This window comes from Pleuronectes platessa, chromosome 9 (genome assembly GCF_947347685.1).
Source record: "Pleuronectes platessa chromosome 9, fPlePla1.1, whole genome shotgun sequence".
Classification (NCBI taxonomy): Eukaryota; Metazoa; Chordata; class Actinopteri; order Pleuronectiformes; family Pleuronectidae; genus Pleuronectes; species Pleuronectes platessa.
Window position 1 is genome coordinate 18566104 of NC_070634.1, and position 19988 is coordinate 18586091.

The 19988-nt window shown below is 46.3% G+C and overlaps 1 protein-coding gene across 6 annotated transcripts in view; it reads left to right on the plus strand.

Annotated features, from left to right (window-relative positions):
* LOC128447942 (ephrin type-B receptor 3) overlaps nucleotides 1-19988 on the plus strand; it is a 61702-nt gene that overhangs the window by 27570 nt on the left and 14144 nt on the right. For 2 of the 6 annotated variants that reach the window (XM_053430399.1, XM_053430404.1), the window contains exons 2-10: nucleotides 2643-2707; nucleotides 7284-7956; nucleotides 11870-12025; nucleotides 13069-13404; nucleotides 15654-15778; nucleotides 16394-16556; nucleotides 17007-17115; nucleotides 18675-18727; nucleotides 19136-19354. In XM_053430399.1, coding sequence (XP_053286374.1) covers nucleotides 2643-2707; nucleotides 7284-7956; nucleotides 11870-12025; nucleotides 13069-13404; nucleotides 15654-15778; nucleotides 16394-16556; nucleotides 17007-17115; nucleotides 18675-18727; nucleotides 19136-19354 — 1899 coding nt within the window. The remainder of the gene's footprint in view (nucleotides 1-2642; nucleotides 2708-7283; nucleotides 7957-11869; nucleotides 12026-13068; nucleotides 13405-15653; nucleotides 15779-16393; nucleotides 16557-17006; nucleotides 17116-18674; nucleotides 18728-19135; nucleotides 19355-19988) is intronic. The other 4 variants (XM_053430402.1, XM_053430405.1, XM_053430401.1 and 1 more) reach the window with 3 other exon arrangements.

The window sequence follows — 19988 nt, forward strand, 5'->3', positions numbered from 1 at the left end:
TCCTGATATGTTATTCACTTTCACACACACACACACACACACACACACACACACACACACATAATGTGCAGAAAACAAATCACAACAGCCACCCACATGCACACACACACTGACAGAGAGGGAGTGTCCGGGTTAGGCCGGGGTCACTCAGTGCTTTTGCTTTGGCCCATTGACTCAGGATTGGTGCTCCACTTTGGGCACAATACAGGGCTTAGCACCAAACACACACACACACACACACACACACACACACACACACACACACACATACACACACAGAGAGAGAGAGAGAGAGTGCAGACCTGGTCAGGTTAGACAATGCAGAAGCATCCAGATGGGAGGGTTACTGCCGCTCATGCACTCCTGAATGACCCACCTAACAAACCCCATTGACTCAGATCGAACAGGTGTGTGTTTGTGTGAGCGATTGTGTTTTGCATATGTCTCGTTCATTCTCTCTCTCTCTCTCTTTCTCTCTCTCTCCCAGCCACCACTCTTTTTGACTCCCCCTGTTTGTCTTTGTGTTTCACCATGTTGCCATATTCAACAAGGTCAGCTGTAATGACAAGCCTTTGTGCCACACACAAGGCGCAGTCATAATAATAAACACCCTGCACAGCGGAGGTGTGTCATTTCCACCACACTGGCTTACCTACCTGCGTGGCTGACAGTAACAGGTCCCAAATCACACACTGTCATGGTGCGAGTCAGGGGAAATCCTGCTGGTAATGTGCACTGACACAGTTTCTGAGATGAAAAACACCCGCCGACCTTTATTTGCTCAAGTTGACGAACGTGGCTCGATCATTGCGTCTGGTTGCAAAGACAGCGCTCAGCGAAAAGCATTCAGGATTTGTTTGAAAGCATACCCGCCATCCAGAGAGAGGATTGGAGGCCAGCTGGATAGAGAGAGAGAGAGAGGGAAAATTGTTTGTGACAAAGGTTGTGAGCCAGATTTGACCTTGTGCTGCCAGTGCGTGGTATTCACTACAGTTCCCACAGCCACTCCCAGAGAGACGGCCCTCACTGCATGAACTGGCTCGTACTGAAGCTTCCAGACCATTATGCCTGAGGGGAACAAGCCAAAGCTACATTTGAAATCTGATTGCGTGTTTTTTTTGGTGTATGGGAAGATATCTCCCTTTGGCTGGAAGCCTCTTGGAAGTCATATTTTCTTTTGCCAGCGTAATAGGCACATAGGCATGTCAGCGACACTGTCACTCAAATCATGCGGGGGCAGAATTCAGTGGGAAATCCCAGTTGTAAGAACCTCCCGTCTCTACAGAGCTACACAGAACTCCAGACACAGTTCCAGGGTGTTTGGGTTTGTCAGGGCTGGGGCTCTTGAAGGCAGCAGGCATATGGAGAGGGTATGGTGAAATCCTGGGGTTGTGCTTTTTATTTGCTCCCAGGTGCCATTTCCTGTCAGCTTATCCAGCACAAAAAGAAAAAATATATTTATAAACAAAGATGAAATAAACAGTGAGATGTAGAGAAAAAGAGATAGATGGTGGTGGGATAGAGAGTCGGAAGTTGAAGGACGTCTTCAGCCTCATTCCCTGCAACCGAGGCAGGAAAAACTGAAACATCTCGCACGTCCCTTCTTGACAAGGGACAGCAGAAGCGGCCTTCCTTCCATTTCCATTTCATCATCTTTTACTATCTTGTAGAACAGCACAGCGGTCGAGATAATAAGGTGGCTGTACACTGCGCCTTGAGCGCCAGGTAGTAAAAGACTCGACATTTACAGTCTTCCTTCTCTGCTCTCACAAACCCGGCATCTTTTACCAGAAGAAACGAGAGAGTGGAAAGCGGGAGAGATCCCTGTCCACCATTTTGTGTGTCTGTGAGTGTGTGAATTCCTCAGTGTGTCTCCCGAGATACTGTAAGTGTACAAATACACTTAGAGGGTGTACTTGTGTGCATTCATGTATTGATTGAAAGTGAAATCAGCTCAAGCGTAATGACCTTTGTCCCGCTCAAGAGCACCTCTCTTGTGATTCCTAACTTTATTACCCCCCTCTCCATTAAAGCCTTCTGTTGGGTTGTATATCTTTTGGAGTTTTACAATCTGTTGCTCGCTGCGTGTGTGTGTGTGTGTGTGTGTGTGTGTGTGTGTGTGTGTGTGTGTGTGTGTGTGTGTGTGTGTGTGTGTGTGTGTGTGTGTGTGTGTGTGTGTGTGTGTGTGTGTGTGTCAGAGCGCCCTGTGGGAAGCGGAACTGCTTCTCAGCAAGACTCTGCGTTACTTCCTCTCCACTGTATAAAAGCAAATGTCTAATAGCCATCTAATTAGCCAGATGAGGAGCCACAATAAAATGTCACACAATACCTCACAGATCGCCCACCTAGATCCCAGTCCCGCTCCCCCACTGTCTCTGGGTTCTTCCGGTCGTGCACACACACACTCACACATATAGTACTTCTTTGTCTAATTGAATGGAATATCGCTCTAAGCCCTTCGCTTTCCGAGTTATTCACCCAGTTATCCGGGAACAACTTCAGTTGGAGCCTCTTATCTGTCCCTTGAACCATTTTACAAGTTTTATGACTTTGTTGTAAAACTATCCTGTTCGATTGATCTCCTCTGTTACCCTGTTGCTCTTTGTCTAACCTGGTCCTCTTCTCTCTGCTTCCGTTCACAGAGACGCTGATGGACACGAAGTGGGCCACGACGGAATTAGCCTGGACTGCACACCCTGAGACTGGGGTAAGTTTACGAGCCCAACGTTTGTGTATTTGTGACTTTATGAAGATTGGGTCCAATTCATTAGTCAATAGAGAAAAAGAAATAGGATTTGTGAATTTAATTTTGTGTTGCACACGTGCCTGTAGTTGTGACTCTACATGTGCACATTTGTGCCTCTCTATGCAGTGCGCCTGCTTGCCTCTTTGAGATCGCGTAGTCGTGTACACCTTCATCAGCAAGTCACTCTACAGGATGTGCTTTAACATTCAACAGGATGCGCCTTTTAGCGAGGAGAATAAGATACGCGGCAATCCAATTTCACCGACCCACACAGTCGCAGATGTTCCTTTTCCTCTCGCCCCATTGCACTCGAAACATGTGAGAAGCGTCAGTTTCCTCGTGAAGCACCCTTTTAAGGACAGAAATATTTCCTGCCGTTGACCTATTGCACACGGAGGCATCCAAATCTACCACACACAAAGTGCCAGTGACAGCCTCCCCTTGCTTTCCCATGTGGTCTCCACAATGGGCTAAAGAGGAGCAGAGAGTCTTGACCCCTCCTCAGCTACACTTCAAAGACCGCCAGCACTCCTCCCCTCGCCTTTGTGCGGCCCTCTGACTTGGCCCTTGTGTTTTGAAAGGTGGGCCCCCATTTTTCTTACATTTTGTTTTTACCCCGATGCACTTGCCGAGAAGATTCCGCCCCAGCTGTTGGAAGTCACCCGCCCTCCTTATTCTCCTCTTCCTTTGCTTCCAAGTAACTAAGCACTAATGAAGCCAGACACACTAACCACATCAGCTGCAACAATCAGCAGGACGAACCCCCTCGCAGCCCGTCATGCCCCCTCTCTCCTCTCTTCCCTCCTCCTATCTGTCCATCTTCTTGTGCCTCCCTCTGTCCCCCTCCCCCTCGTTAAGCTACAATGCTGCAGCAATGCTCCCATTGCTCCCACTGCTCCCATGCAGAAGGGCATAGAAACGGGGAAAAAAACGCCTTCCTATTTCTTTTCCAATCAAACCCGCAACAGATGCTTCTTTTTAAAAGATGATACAGTGAAGAGCCTATTGCACTTCAGATTTCCCACATCACCAACCGAAGGGGGATGAATTCCTCACAAGCTTCTTTTTTTTTTTTTGTCTAGCAAACAGAATGTACCACAGACGGTGTGTGTGTGTCCCTGGGTTATCTTCCCCCCTTCTCTGATTTGGTGAACACCGTATTGTACGCCTGTTTATTTGTATGCTTTTGCAGTCTCGCTTACGGAAACAGCACAGCCTGTTTTCGTTACGGGTGACAAGTGTTCAAGAAGAGCGGGTACAGTGGCTGAGAGGACAAACACTGTGACAGACCAAGCAAGGGGGAGGGGGAGAGCAGATTAAGTAAAATCCCGACACATTTTCATGAAGCGAGAGAGGGAGAGACAGCGAACAAGAGAACAAGACAAGATCAAAATGCCAATGAGGTCAGACGGTGAAATGGAGGACATCGATTGCGTCAGATCTGCATCTGTCTAGTGTCGACAGTAAAATGGATTCGGTTGTTTTTAAAAGAGGTAAAAAGCTGTAAAAACATGAAGTCAGTTATCACTGGCGTTCTTCATACTCTCGCAGAACTAGATGCGGAGCCCCAGCTTTAAAAGACAGTAAAAATTTGATCCAAAACTCAGCTGAGTTGCCTGTGGGAGGGTAAGAGAGTGTTAACACACTTGTGTAGGTTGAGTACAAAAAGTGTTGTTAGCAGGTGTGTTGAAGAGCAAAGACTTGGACACTCTTTGACAGTTTTAGGTACCACTAGTGTTTCAGTCAGAGTCTAAGCTAATGGCTAAGTGTAAAACCATGGAGTGGGCTAGAGGGGGCGAAAAGGGATGAACAGAGGTCAGTGATTGGTGCAGAGCTGGACGAGCAGCATAAACTGTGAATTGTATAATATGATCCACATTTTGAGTCTCACAGATCGAGCAGCCACGTTGACTGCAGCTTTCCAAGTCTGATCCTTTTTAAGTTGATCCTGTGCTTAGCCAATCAGAGTTTGCTGATGAATAGCAGGTACTTCTGCTTTGCAGCAAAAATAAGTCTGTGTGTGGCTGGGACAGAAAGAGGCCCGAGGAAAGGCAGGAGAAAATCAATATTTTTTTCCCCCACCATGTAATAGTTTGCAGACACACATAAATGATACAGTTATAACTGGTAAAATATGGTCCCGTAAGTATTGAACCTTCCAAGACAGTGTCTTCACATACCTCATTACATCGTTTCTCTGTGTTTACATGTGTTCACATGTATTCTATCATATCCCCCCCCCTATGTGTCTGCACTCAGGTATGTGCATTTCTCCGTCTCACTGTCTGCATTTATCTGGATAGCCTGTAGCGTTTGTGCGTCAGTCATGTCGGTGTTTAAGTGTGTGCATGAGTGCAAGTCCCCACGTATCTCGATCAGGGATGGTGTTGTTGCTTATTTTGAGTTTTCGCTTCATGTCTCTGTATTGTGTGTTTGTTCATACACGGTATCATTTGTGTTACAAAACAGATGGGATATCAGGGGGGAATTCCACTTTATAACAGGGCCCACACTCAGGGTTTTCCACAAACCAAACCCTAATAACAATATACACATTTTTCAGCTCTTGGAGGTAATGACTATTGTTAGTGTGTCTCCATCTCCTTCACAGACCCCTAGCATGCTAAAACATGTGATGAATAAGCTTGAAATGCCCTTACATTTAGCCCCAGAGAGCACATTCACATCTGGAACAAACACAAGTATTTCAGCTAATGCTTAAAGCTAATTGTTCTAGTTTAGGTGCTTAATGTCCACCTTGAATAAAAAGAGATATCAAAACATCTAGAGTAGGTCTGAGAGAGCCTGTTCCTAGGCTATTCCAAACACAGAGAGGCGTCAGTCGTCTGAAAGTAAAATCTATAGCTGTGATTGGAAAGAACGAGGATAAACTGACGTGAATCTCCCATGTTGAATGTCTTTCCATCTTGTTGGAAGTCAACACCAAGAAACCTTTTTCACATGAACTGCTTAATACATTCAGCCTTGGTGAGCAGGCACTCAGGGGTTTGGTCACTGGTGTTTGTCTCACTAAGAGGTCGTCTCCCCGAACACACTTATACACAAACATGCGTAGAAAATGCGCGCTGATGCAGACATAGTGCTTAAACAAACACACACAACCTCAAACATAAACCCACAAACACTTGGCTGCATGCTCTTTCGCAGTAGGTGATTTATTACACTGAACTAAATACCCATCGACACCTCATGCTTTTAGCCATCCCATTGACCTGCCTGGTGATTATCGATTCCCTGAGGCCGCTTCCTCCCTTGCTCTCGCTCTCGTCGGGACATCGCTTTAATGCCACGACTGAGCTACGCCCATTCTCGCTCTCCCCCTCATGGCCTCCAGGGTCTTGGATTAATAGCCTTGTCTCCACCACATCCATATCACAGCCTTAATTAAGATGTTCTGAGCTCAGATGGAAACAACTGGCTCTGGAGAACAAATTGGTGCCTTTATGCCAGAGTTTCGAGACAGTCAAATGTTCAGAGGCAAACTTTGGTCACAAGGGTGCAACCATGGACATTTTGTTATAGATGTGTCTTGGAGCAAAGGGAATTACCATCCACAGGTTCACTCTCATGCATTTATGTAGCAAGTACAATGGGTTAAAGTATCATGCCAAAATGTTGTATTCCTCTACCTTGTTTTATTTTGTTCTATTGGAGTTTCCCCCCTCATTGTCTTCTAAATGCTTAATGCCTTGCCATGCCATATGGAAATCACCTTGATTTGCTTCTGCATGTGTAATGTGCAATGCAAATAAACTTACCAGCCCTTGGCTTAGCTAAGAAAACATAAATGCACTTTGCGTAATAAGAGAGGGGAGCAGTTCCCCCAGCACACATACACAAATGCACAAACGATTTAATCGTGGCGTTTTCATTTGCAATAGAAAAATTCATTCGATTACAGCAAGTCTTTCCAGTCTCGTTTGCTTTCGCTCATTTAATGAGGCTGGTAATCAAAGTTTAGAAGATTTAATCCCATTTCATCCTGAGTAATTCACCCTCTAGGTAACAGTGAAAGGCGTAGAGGGGTGTAAAAACAGAAAAGCATGAAGGTTAACCGGCGCCTTTTCCCTGTCTTTATTAGAGGACGTGGCGATCATTGCTCTGTAATTGAAGCGTAATTGGTTGTGAAGCAGTGTGGCTGCTACTTCCAAACAGATATGAGGTAAACATGCTGTGGTGGCTCTGTGGTGAGGGGGTGACAGGCTGCTGTAATTGTGATGAATTTGCAGTCCTTGTCCCTGCTTCTCGCTACACTCACCAGAGATAAAATGCCTAGCATGGCAAATGCAAGAGAAACTAATTGGAAATACACAATAATCCAAGAAACAGAGTCCAGTTGCTTCTTTGTTTCTTGGTCCAAACATACGCACCTACTTTAATCGATGTAGTTTGATTGAGTGTACTGTATCTCTTCAACCTTTAAGGCAAGGTGCACAGAGATGGGAGAAAGTACAATGCCAGAAACTGTCAGAGATAAACAGCTTCTAACCATTTTCCTCTTATTCTCTCTTCGCAGTGGGAAGAAGTAAGTGGCTATGATGATGCCATGAACCCCATCAGGACGTATCAAGTCTGCAATGTACGTGAGGCCAACCAGAATAACTGGCTACGCAGTGACTTCATCCCCCGAAAGGATGTGCTGCGTGTATATGTCGAGATGAAGTTCACCGTGCGTGATTGCAACAGCATTCCCAACATCCCCGGCTCCTGCAAAGAGACCTTCAACCTCTTCTACTATGAGTCCGACTCAGACTCGGCCACAGCAACCAGCCCTTTCTGGATGGAGAACCCTTATGTGAAGGTGGACACTATTGCCCCAGACGAGAGCTTCTCCATGCTCGAGTCAGGACGAGTAAACACAAAAGTCCGAAGTTTCGGGCCTCTCTCCAAAGCCGGGTTCTACTTGGCCTTCCAGGACCTTGGCGCTTGCATGTCACTCATCTCAGTGAGGGTGTTTTATAAGAAGTGCTCCACCACAATTGCCAACTTTGCCGTGTTCCCAGAGACGGCAACTGGGGCTGAGGCGACGTCCTTGGTCATCGCGCCAGGAACTTGTGTCCCCAACGCCCTTGAGGTGTCCGTGCCACTGAAGCTCTACTGCAACGGTGACGGGGAGTGGATGGTTCCTGTCGGAGCCTGCACCTGCTCATCTGGTTTTGAACCATCATTAAAGGAAACCCAATGTCAAGGTGAGTGTTTTCACAACAGACTTTTGAGGTCAATCCAGCATTTCGTTATTCATTGTTGGCAATGGCAGATTAATCTAGGGTTTAGAGTGTCATACTACACCGTACACAAGGCTTAAGTCTTACGTCAGCTGCTGGACTGGCCCAGATTCAACGTACCTATGTAAATTCTACTTAACAGGTTATGCTGCAGTCTTACCCTCTTGAAAAGATGATGGTGAGGTTGGGGGGGTGGGTCCTTATGGCGATCAATAATGTATGACATTATAACTGCAGCGAATTTTTTTTGCATTTGCATTTGAGTCACACCGTTCCTGATGCCTCTATGCTGAGCGAATCCCAACGAGTGAGAAGCAGGAGGTCAAGGTCTCACTGAAGGACGCTTCATCTGGACACATGACTGCTGTGGACACATCGTTTGCTGGAGAGATTTAATCTGTATTGTTTTGGCTACAGATTACAATCTCTCTAAAGAGATTGCCCTGCTGCCACTTTATTATGAGCCATTTATTTGCCTTGTATTCTCCAACGCATTAATCCAACGACTACAAGGTAGAATAATGCCCAGTAGATGATTCTGTCATCAGGCAGCCATTCACGCGCCTGACCTCAGCATTGCCTGGCAGCTGGTTACTAAATAAATGGAAATGCATGGGAGGTTGTCTGTTTATTAGAGCCGGGAGGCCCTACGATGCTTTCAGGTCTGATGGGAAACATAACGGGTTCACAGAGGTTGAGAGCAAGGTGAATATGAACACCGGGTCGCGCCTGAAATGGAGTGCAGGTGACAGCGGGAGGAGAGGGTAGGATAAATGGAAAATGTGCGTGTGTTGAGGGATATGGGGGCGTAAAAATTAAGCTCGGGGTGCGTAGGTCAAATGGAGGCAGCAGAATGAGAGAGAGAGAGAGAGAGAGAGAGAGAGAGAGAGAGAGAGAGAGAGAGAGAGAGAGAGAGAGAGAGAGAGAGAGAGAGAGAGAGAGAGAGAGAGAGAGAGGAGCTGACAGGGTTATTGATCAGCGGGGTTCACAGCGAGGTGTCTGCGCATATGCATCCCGGGTACAGTTCACACATCATCCTCGGTTCAGAGGGCTCATTCCACTTTTTATAGCAGAGAGGGATGAGCCCCGAGAAGACCTTTTGTTCAGTACTCGTACCGGCGATCAGGCAGAGAGTGGGCGGATACTCGACTCAGGCAGCTTTTTGTCCATCCCTGGATATCGACTGCGTGTTCACCTTTTCGAGGGAGAACATGTTTGAGTGTGAGAAAAGGAGCACGGTAAATATAGAGCGCGGCGTACAGCGTGAGGTTCAGAACTCATTTGTTTGCTCTCGGGCAGCTCAAGGTTAAAGCCCTGGCCACTGGGCCCTGATAAAGTGTTCTCTAATCAAAGTTGAAACCACACGGGACAAATTCTCCCTCTTTTTCTTCTTCTCACGCCACCTCTTCTCTGGTCTCCTCTCCAACTATTTTACTCCACCCTCCTTTCTCATCATCCCTTTGGCCGTCTCTCCTTCCTTCCTCTGCCCTCCTGTCCTCGTTCCAACGTGCGGTGCGTCCTCCAGCTCCACCGCGGCTGTTCCCCCTTTCTCGCTGCTGTAGTCTTTACCTCTCCCTCCTAATCTGAACGCTGTGCCTCTCTTTCATACGCCTGCAGAGTTACAGTGAGGATGTCTGCATTAATATTAATCAATAAGCCTCTCTTTTTTTAGCCCCTCCACTCGTTTTTCTGCACATTTTTTACTCCCAATATTCTTTACTTCTTTTTCGCCATGCTCCACACTTTCCAATTTCAGCATTCATTCTAATCACTTCCTTAAGCTCTATGTTCTGCATGAGAGGATAAGACACAGGGGAGTGGGGAAGGGTGGTGGTGGTGGTAGTGGGGGGGGGGCAGGCAGGCAGGATTAGCATTTTCTATGCCTCCACCTCTTCCACCTCTCCCTCCCTTTCTCTCTACACCCTTGTCTCTCTCTCTCTTCCTCATTCCTTTGTCGTTCCTTTAAGGAGAAAATGGATGAAAGGAGGAGGAGGATGACCCCTTTACTCGCTGGAAGTGATTGATCAGCACGTTCATCCCTGCTAAAAAAAAATTGACTGTTTTAATGGGAGTGCTCCCTCGACAACTTCCTTCGGGGCCAGCATGTTGAAAACCAACACTCTCGTCCCCTGTGAGATGAGAAAGTGCTGGTAGTTTACTTTGCGCCGGGCGAACTTCAATGAACCCGGCGCTGGTCACGATTCCAAATCAAAGAGAATGATCTCTCACCTGGCAAAAGACTCGAGGTCGTTTCGTATCTGCTCATCGGGCGGCACTTCCTGTTAGTCAGTGGTGTGATGACTCTGATTAATGGTGGAAGAACAAATACACTAATGTACACCACGCAGTCAACTGGTGGGCCTGTGCTAATATTGAACTTTAAAAAAAATGCGAGAGGCCCTCTGTGGTGTTCAGAAAGGGAGCGAAAAGAATAAATAACTCAGCCGCTGTGTTTCGTGATTATCATTCAGCGGGACAAACATAGCGCTGTGTCCTTGACATTGAAAAGCTAACACATAGTAGGTCAGCTAATCAACTGGCCCCTGTAAACTCTGCCTGTCTTACCTGCTCCCGCCTTTTTATTATTTTTTTTTTTTATTAGGCACCGCGGCAAACTCATTCATCTTTTAACGAGATAGTTTATCAAAGATATGGAGCCTGCCAAAGTGTTCTGGATCACAGTGCCGCTGTCAGTGTCTCGTGGTGGCGTCTGCAACTTATCACCTGAGTTATAAACTTCCAAACGGCTGCTATAAACGGAGCTGGGGCATTTACAAAGACCGGCAGTGTTTCCCTCTGATTAACAAGGCTTTACCCTAATCAAGAACCAGGTTTTGGGTTTATGGTACAACCCTAAACTATGTCCGAGGCGTGGGTCTGTGAAGGAAGTGATTTCAAAGGCAGAAGGAAGCATATGCTGCGAGTGTCAGAGTCAGTTGCTCTGGGACGATTTCTGGAGTTCTTTCTGCCGGCCTCCCGATAAAGAGACAGCTGCAGTGACAATGATGTCCAGCTGTACAGATGAGAGTCGAGAGCTTTTGCTGATAAGGGCTGATGCCAGGGTCGATGTGCTGTAAACAAAAATACATCATATCTGGAATGTAAATGTTATTTCCTGATGTCTTCATCTGCCGATCAACACCTTAACACTCCAGAGATTTTCACACTGTTGTGAATGAGTAAAACCCGGAGAATCTGCTGTGGCTTTGATCATAGTCTGAACCCATGATCAAACATCTTAAAATGTCTTTATTATTTTTATTTGTCAGGGACCTTGCAGAATTAAATACATTTCTGAAAATATGCCAGAGTTAAGAATATAAGCATTGAAAATAAATACCTATATAGTAGAATGTCTGAATTCGGCTAAAGTGTCTTACTTTTTGAGAGAAGCCTCTTAAAATGGAGTGCACTGAGTGACTTGGGATGTGTTTGTGTTTGCAGACATGTTACTTAGCCCAGTAGTGAGCAGAGCCCTGTTTGTGTAAATATCAGCATATGGTGTGTGGGCCTCTTTCATTCCACATGTATGTTTGCATTCATTTCATAGCAGACTGAATTCACAAGGGTGTTTTGGCTCTGAAGGCTGTGTGTGTAATTTGGGTTGACGCTCTCCTCGAGTGAGCAGGGGTTAATGCAAACAGACACATCCTGCTCCTTTTCCACCGGAGTAGGCCAAAGATGGAGTCTCCATAATTAAGCATAACGGCAACGTGGGGGTTTCGGACAGTTTTCATTTGCCTGTACTGACGATTTGAAAAGAAGTATTACTCACGCAAATACAAAGTGACAAAAATGTACTTGCTTAATGACTGATGGTACTGTAAATGTCTTGAGTTGTTATTCACATACGTTTCTTTCTCTGTTTCGCCACCAGCTTGCAACCCTGGCACCTTCAAGTCCAAACAGGGAGACGGCTTCTGCTTGCCGTGCCCCGACCACAGCGTCGCCGGCTCGGGAGCAGCCAACATCTGCTCCTGTCGAAACGGTTACTACCGATCGGACACCGACTCTCCCGACTCCCCCTGCACCAGTAAGTGAAAACTGCTTTCTGTTGACCCTGGAGCACGGGCATGTTTGAAAGTCATAATTAATGTTAACTGTACAACTTTCTCTATCTTCTTGTTCCCTTTCTAAAAATAGCAGAAGGTCCACAAATTCAGATTGTAATAAAACGTGTTGGTGGCCATAAAAATGTTATGGACTGTGTGGGAAAGGCCCTCCCAGACTTTCCACTTTGAGTTGTGCCCTCGACTGGCTGATAAACGCTCTCAGGAGCATGTTCCCACCGCGCCACACGGACGACAAACAAGTCTGCTTGCTTTCCCAACGTTATCCAAAAGCTTATCATGCAGGCCCTCCCCTGCCCGCTTCTTCTGTGAAGTCAATCTGTTCTCACTGCTGACGCCACCTGAACAGACAGAAAGTAAAGAATCATTCTGGTTGCAGCGCCTTCGTTAAGAGCAATTACACACACGGAGGAACTAATTCATTCACTGCTGAAGAGAGCGGACCATCCTTTTTTTTTGTTGCTGGGGTGGGAGGCTGATTCTTTCACAGTGCAGATAAGGCTCTGGTAATTGGACAAGAATTGCCAAGGCTCTGCCAATAGTTTGTCTCCCTCGTCCCTTCCAGCACTTCACACACACAGGCACACACACACACACACACACACACACAGGCACACATACACAAGCACACAGACACATTAACATACACACAGTTGGAATGAGCATGGAATTCAAATTTGAACTCCTGTCCCCCTTTTTTTTCCTGCAACGCTGCTGTAACGGTCTCTTGTTATGTGGAAGAAAAAAATGACTTACTACTTAATGCATGAAAAATGAACCAATACCACAGCACGAGGAACAATTTTTGGGTCATGAATTGTGTCCATAGCAGTGATGGCATTATTAATGCATAAGAATATAATGATATGTAAACTGTGTCTTTCAATATCGGTCTTTGTCCATTGTCAGTGTTTTCTCTGCAACTATTGTGCAGGGACATTAAACTCAGCTTAAATTCCAAACCCATTTTCCTCATCTCATCCACGCTTTGCCTTCCCGCTTGCAGCTGTTCCCTCGGCACCGCGCAGCGTCATCTCCATCGTGAACGAGACCTCGCTGGTGCTGGAGTGGAGCGAGCCCCGCGACATGGGCGACCGCGACGACATCTTCTACAATGTGATCTGCAAGAAATGTCTGCCCGAGCGGGGGATGTGCTCGCGGTGCGACGACAACGTGGACATCTCGCCGCGCCACCTGGGCCTGACCCAGCGCCGCGTGGCCGTGCGGAACCTGCAGGCGCACACGCAGTACAGCTTCGAGATCCAGGCGGTCAATGGGGTCTCCAACAAGAGCCCTTACTCGCCTCATTTCTCCGCAGTGAATATCACCACCAATCAGGCCGGTACGTTAAGCCTTCGGCCTCGTGGCTACTTGTCAAAGATCAATATTGAATTTGTAGACATTGCCAACTTTCGAATGGCTAGAAAGATGTAGAAAAGAAATGTCGGAGAATATGTTATGTGCTTAAGAGGTAGAGATCAATTTCTTCTGTCCATGTAGGAGTGTGTTACATATTTTCTCTTTGAACAGGGATTGAGAAGGAAGCCATTCTTCTGAATGAGCTTAGAAAGGGACCTTTTTTTCACACCCACAGCGTGCTCTGTGCTAACACTGCTGCAAATAGCAATAGCGAGGCAGCGTGTAGTGTGTTGAACCTTCAGTATCGGAGCTGCCTACAGCTTCCAGCCCACAGCAACGGCAGTAACTAGGCCAATGTAGCAATCATAGCTGAGATGAAACCAAGATTGAACCTCAGCTCATGTAGTTACAGAATAAGTTTGGGTTGTAGCGATAATCTTGTGCATAATTTACAACAACTGGGATTTACATTGTAAATTGGGTGAATGATTTTGATTAAGGTAAATAGGTGAGTTGGGAGGTACATGTGGATAGTTGGGTAGCCATGTTGAACATTCAACAACCTCAGTAAATGTCGGTGCTGCTGAGCTCACTCTGGATTCTTGTTCCTGCGAGTTGGTCTCTTTGTCGAGGTTCTCCCAGGGATCTTAAGTAGCGCCTTAGATGTGTTTAGTCGCTATGTTAAATTTGCTCTTTCTGCAGTCTTAGACAACACCAGGGATTATCTCTTGCTCCATCCCCTGTCTTCCCTCCATGGCCTTGTGCTCATCACCTCTAACCTTGCACTCCTAAAAAATGCTTTACGAATACCGTCTGTCAGTGGGTTTAGGACCGAAAGGCCCCACATGCACATGAGGGCCTCATTGTTTTATGAGGGGACCCGCACAGGGCTGACAAGAACCGCTGTCCGTCTTTGGGTGCTGGGGGTCAGTTGAGTGGCGAGACAGAGGTGAAGGGAAAGGAGGGAGGCATGTAGAGCATCTACTGGGATCAGATTATCCCCCGGTGTAGTCCCAAGACCATCCCTGCATGTGCATTCACCTTTTAAGAACCAAAATAAATACTAGGCTGGTGATAAGCCGCAGGGGCCACCTCCATGGTTACTGCAACATCTTCTCCTGCAGGAGGGCCCCTAATCCCTCGGCTAGAGTAACCAGGGGATCTGCCGAGGAAGTATTGTCATCTGGGGAGAAAGAGAGATGTGGAGGGTCTGGGTGGCTGGGGATGGCAGGGGAGGGAACGGGGGATTGAAGGGAAGGTTTAAGCAGCAAAGGGAGAGAGAGAAACAGAAAGATGTCTGGTCACGGAAACACATAGCAGCAGACAGAGAAAGGAAATGCAAGGGGGGAGGATCAAAGGAGCAAAAACTGGGGATTAAAAAGCTTTTAACAAAAATAGGGAGCGAGAGTGTGAAAAGAAAATGAAAAAGTTAAGACGCAGTGAAAACAGACAGGAATTTAAGAAGGTAATTGTGAGTGTGAGACAAAAGTGGGGGACTTTAATTTTTAAGGGAGAAGGTACCACTGGAGGTAGACGGTTTAACATTTGAAACAAAAGAGCGATGGAGCAGACCGAGAGGAGAGAGTGAGTCAGAGCTGCAGAACAAGCCCGAACTTAGACAAGAGGAAAGAGACACAGGAAGGCAGACAGCACTCGTCCATTAATAGGCACATGTGAACAAAGAGCTCAGGTGGGTGGAGTGCAGTGTGGTCTTCTCAGAGTGTGTGTTAGTGTCTACAAACCATTTTATATAAATTAAAGTCTATGTGGTGTATGCGCATGGCATTGCTTTTTTACATGGTTTCTACGACCACAAAAAAAGTCAAATCAGACACAGAAGGTGCACAATAGTTCAGCAAGTAGTCAGTAAAATGTGTCAGCTTGTGGAAGTGTGTGCTTGTTCCTGTGCCTGCCGACAGTCTGCGTGTGGCACAGAGAATGGCAAGTACCAGAAACGTATCCATCAGTTTTGCAGTTTGATTCTCACGTCACAGGAGAATTAGACGTCCCCCTCTCCCTCTCCAAGGATTCGGGGAGAGAGAATTTCAGCATTGATGGGGAATGGTTCTGCATACTAACCATTGGCCAAAGCTTTCCACAAAGCCCAGTGCCTAAGGCTTTGTGTTTGGGCTTATGTGAACACACAAAAGGGCAAAGGAGTAGAAAGGATATAACACGGAAAACGATAAATGAAACTAATTTCGCCTCTTCCTTGTTCTCTGCCCCGTGTAGCTCCGTCCGCAGTGCCCACAGTCCACCTGATGGCGGCCACAGCGAGCACCATGAGCCTGTCCTGGCTGCCTCCAGACAAGCCCAATGGAATCATTCTGGATTATGAGATTAAGTACCATGAGAAGGTAAGCGGCAATGTAAGTCAACGCCTCTAATTCAATCCAATTTCAATGACTCGCATTGGCCTCTGTTTTGTCTGCGTTTCTGAAAATGTGGGAAACAATGCCTCTGCTGATAAACACATGGTTGCGACGAGGACTCGCCACTTCCAGTCGAAGCTTGCATGATCATCCTCGCCTTAGACTTCCCCCTTTTTTTGCTTTCTATCTCTTTCTCTCCTCCCAACCCATTCCGATAGTTCCATTATGCTCTGCCCTTTTCTGCACCCCTAATTCCATCTCTTCCTCTCGGCCTCCTTCCTACCCCCCGGTTGTCCTCCCTCCATCCATGCATCAGAAAGTTTCTGCATATTGCAGGGGCCCAGAGAGTTATGACGGGACTTGCCTTGGAGGGAGAACAAAGGCACTCAGTGTGTATCCGCTCTGTTTGTTGTCTTGTCCTTCTCCCGTCAGATTAACACGCCGGCTACGATCTGTCTAACTCCATCTCTCTTTTCGTCCTGCATGGTTCTATCGGTCAGCCTTGTCAGGGAGGGTATAGCATCCGAGAGGGGATGGAGATGAATGAGACGACACAAGGGGCTGCTGTTTTAGTATCACTGACTGTCTTTGTCTCTACAGGATCAGGGTGAGGCCATCGCCCATACTATGACCGCCCAGCGGAGCAACGCGCGCATTGAAGGTCTCAAGGCTGGTACGCCTTACGTGGTGCAGGTCCGTGCCCGAACTGTAGCTGGTTACGGTCGCTACAGCAGCCCGGCCGACTTCAGCACCAACCTGCAAAGTATGTCCCATTTTATTACCCAGAGATGTGTCAGAATATCCATAATAGTGCTGTGCATAAGCTTATGATCATAATTGAGGCTCAAAAGCTCATATGAGTTGTAAAGGCACCTTTACTATTTTTAATGAAAAAGGAACTGAGATCCTAGAGAAACTGGTGCGAAGCAAATTATGACCAATTCATATGCCAAACTCATCATGAGTAGAAAAGTAGAGGGTTTATTGCAGTCCCCTTAAATGCATTTGTTGGTCCGAGGTTGCTTTCCAGTCTGTTTATTACAACCTAAAGAACACGGAGGAATGGTTTTACTTATGCAAGCATACAGATGTTTAGTAAAAATATACAGTACATTTAGACTTAAGGCATGCAGAGAAAAAAAATTGTAGCCTGAAAATATGTATGTCTGTCGGTTCTCTTAGTAAATAACTTTCTTTCTTTCACCCCCAAAAGCCGACCCTCCCAAGTCATGGCAAGAGCAAGTTCCACTCATCGTGGGATCGGCCACCACTACCTTTGTCTTCATCATTGCAGTTGTGGTCATCGCAATCGTCTGCCTCAGGTGAGAATATGGCTCCTTCATTAGCTTTTCCAAAAGTCACAACATGTGAGAGATGAGCATAAGCATCTGGGCTGGCAATGGCAGATAACAGAACCCTTTTATACAGTCTCCTTTACTTTATCTAGACCACGAAATCTGGTAAAAAAAAATCCCTTTCAGTTTGAAAAAAATTAGATAGCTCCAAATGTCAACTTTGTTTGCATGTCCTCCAAACCACCCCCAGATCAGTCTTGCTGTATTTCTGGGCCACCTGTGAGGCCATTGAATGCCAGATTAGCCGACTGAATGTGTGAATAGTAAACAGCTTTGGTTAAAATGCTACTTTGCTCACTGGACACAGCATGTCGGAGCAGCTGTTGGGGCCTGATAGGCTTGCCCTCATGGCCCAACACTCTGAGTCAACTGTCAACAAAGAATCCAGATGCGCCCCTGTCTGCTGGGCCCAATTGAATGGGAAGACGCGAGTGGCTGCTCACACCTTTCAAAAAGTCCAACGCTGCATCAGCTTGGTTTAACCACACTCGTTTATCCTTATACCACTCATTTGTCAGGCAGCAAATTAAGTGTGTGTGTGTGTGTATGTGTGTGAAAGGTTGGCACTGGTGCTCACTGGGTTCCCTCCGAAAGCCAGTTCAGGCAGCGTCTGACAAGCGTGGGCATCGGTCACGCTAGACTGAATAATAATCTCCCTGGCTCCCCCTCCTCTCGTTCTCCCTCCTGCCTCTTCACTCGTCTATTTTAACACCGCTACATTGTGTCTCTCTCCGGGTCTTGGCTTAGCTCCGGCACCGACCGCCACAGAAGAAGAAGAAAAAACAGTAATAATACAAAACACGGAGCTTCGGCATATTCCGGAACCAAATTAGAATTTGAAATAAGATGCAAATCACCATTGGGTATTATTGCCCTGGTTACTGGTTTGACAACAAAGGAGGCACATTAACATGTAATTTCTACAACCCAGCCCCCTCACTCTGTCATCATCTCTGTGCACACCCCCCCCCCCCAACCAGTGTAGAAGAGACACATGTGAGGAGATGCGGATACAGGAAGACACAATAGAGACACAAGTAAAAGAGAAAAAGAGAGGAGACAAATGCTTAAAGAGGAAAAGAGAGAATGACAGCCAGAGAGCAAGAGTCCGTGAGGAGAAAACAAGAGGCAGACTGAATCGAAGCGAACAGTGTGATGTCTGTAGGGCTGGAAATGCAAGACAGCTGAGCTTGCTGTTTAACTCTGCTTCTGGGGGTACGAGAAAGAATGGCTTCCACTCGCTGCTCAAGACAATGGTGCGATGTCTTTTGTCTAGACTCCAGTTACAGTTCCAAGAATGAATCATTTCACCACCGGGCATTGATACAATCTTTATCTACAGCGGATCCCTGGCTTCCGATGCAGGAAGACTAAACATTGTAGAAAGGGCACCACTGTAGCTGTGGATACATCTCTGCAGACATTATTAGGGATCTGTGTTCTCTCCTCGTGCCTTTGTTCCTTTCCAGTATTTGCACCCTGCTGTGAGTCCATGTGACTCAGTTTGTTTTCATCTTTCTCCACAGAAAGCAGAGGAACGGCTCAGAGTCGGAGTACACAGAGAAACTGCAGCAATACAGTAAGTCTCTTCGCTGAGATGCCCCCTCCTAGCTGCTGACACATTTCAGCAGCAATATTCCTGTACCTCAAATTTACTGAGCATCCCCACCCACCAAGGACTAGCTCCTATAACTTCATCTCTATAAACAGATTCTGCATGGGAAGATGCAGAATCTGTCGACCTAAAACACCTACAAAACTGTGTTTTGTGTGGGGAAATGCTCAACTTGTTGTAATATAAGAAACTAGGGTTATTAAGGGTCTGAGAATTTGCCCGGTTATCCACTGTCTACACTTGGAAGCCCCCAAATAGGATATTGTATTGATCTAAAGTTAAATAAAACATTTTCATAACATTACACAGTTGTAATGATTGTTGAAATACTTCCTTTGGCTGCATAGATTCACTTTCCTGTTCTTGCCACTGAATCCCCTATAGTAACGCCGGGAATGAAGGTCTACATTGATCCCTTCACCTACGAGGACCCCAATGAAGCAGTGCGCGAGTTTGCCAAGGAGATCGACGTGTCCTGCGTGAAGATCGAGGAGGTCATCGGCGCAGGTAACCCACCAAAGCTCCTGAGCTACAGGGGGAAGACTGCTAGTCACCTCCAGGCCATACCGTTAGAGGACTTCACACCAAGCGGTACTTTCACTCAATTCATCGCTAGCCCTCTTCTTTGCCCCCCTATCCCTACCACACTCGTCACCTCTTTGGAACCCCCCTCTCCCCAGTCTTACAGATGGGCCCAGCACTCTCCTGTCAGCTGGAGATATACTGAAACTAGCTAAACTAGCTTCAGTATATTGTTGTTTAGTTAGAGAGACTCACAGTCCTAGCACTCCCTTGTTTGTTAAATGTTATGTACATTTAGAGTAAATGTAGTGCCATTTTGTTTGGTGAATTATAATTTCACCTGTGCCATAAAAGTGGAGCCCAATCCTGGACTAAGAGAAAGAAAATAGATTTTTTAATCAAACACAAAACCCCAAATTTTATGAAATCTGGAAGCAGATACATCTTCTATCTCTAAAGTAAACAGAAGATGAAAGCATAATTTGTCCTAAAAGTTTCCTGTTTTCAAATTCTCAACTTCTGCCGTGTAATGAAATGATTTTACACAAACAAAATAAATACATACGACTATACATAATTATCAAGTGGGTTAATGGCTATCTTACATTAGACCCTTTTTATCTGTAGCAGCCTGAGGAATTGGAGAATCTTGGGTATATATATATATATATATTGTTATATTCATCTCGCACATCCCTCTGAA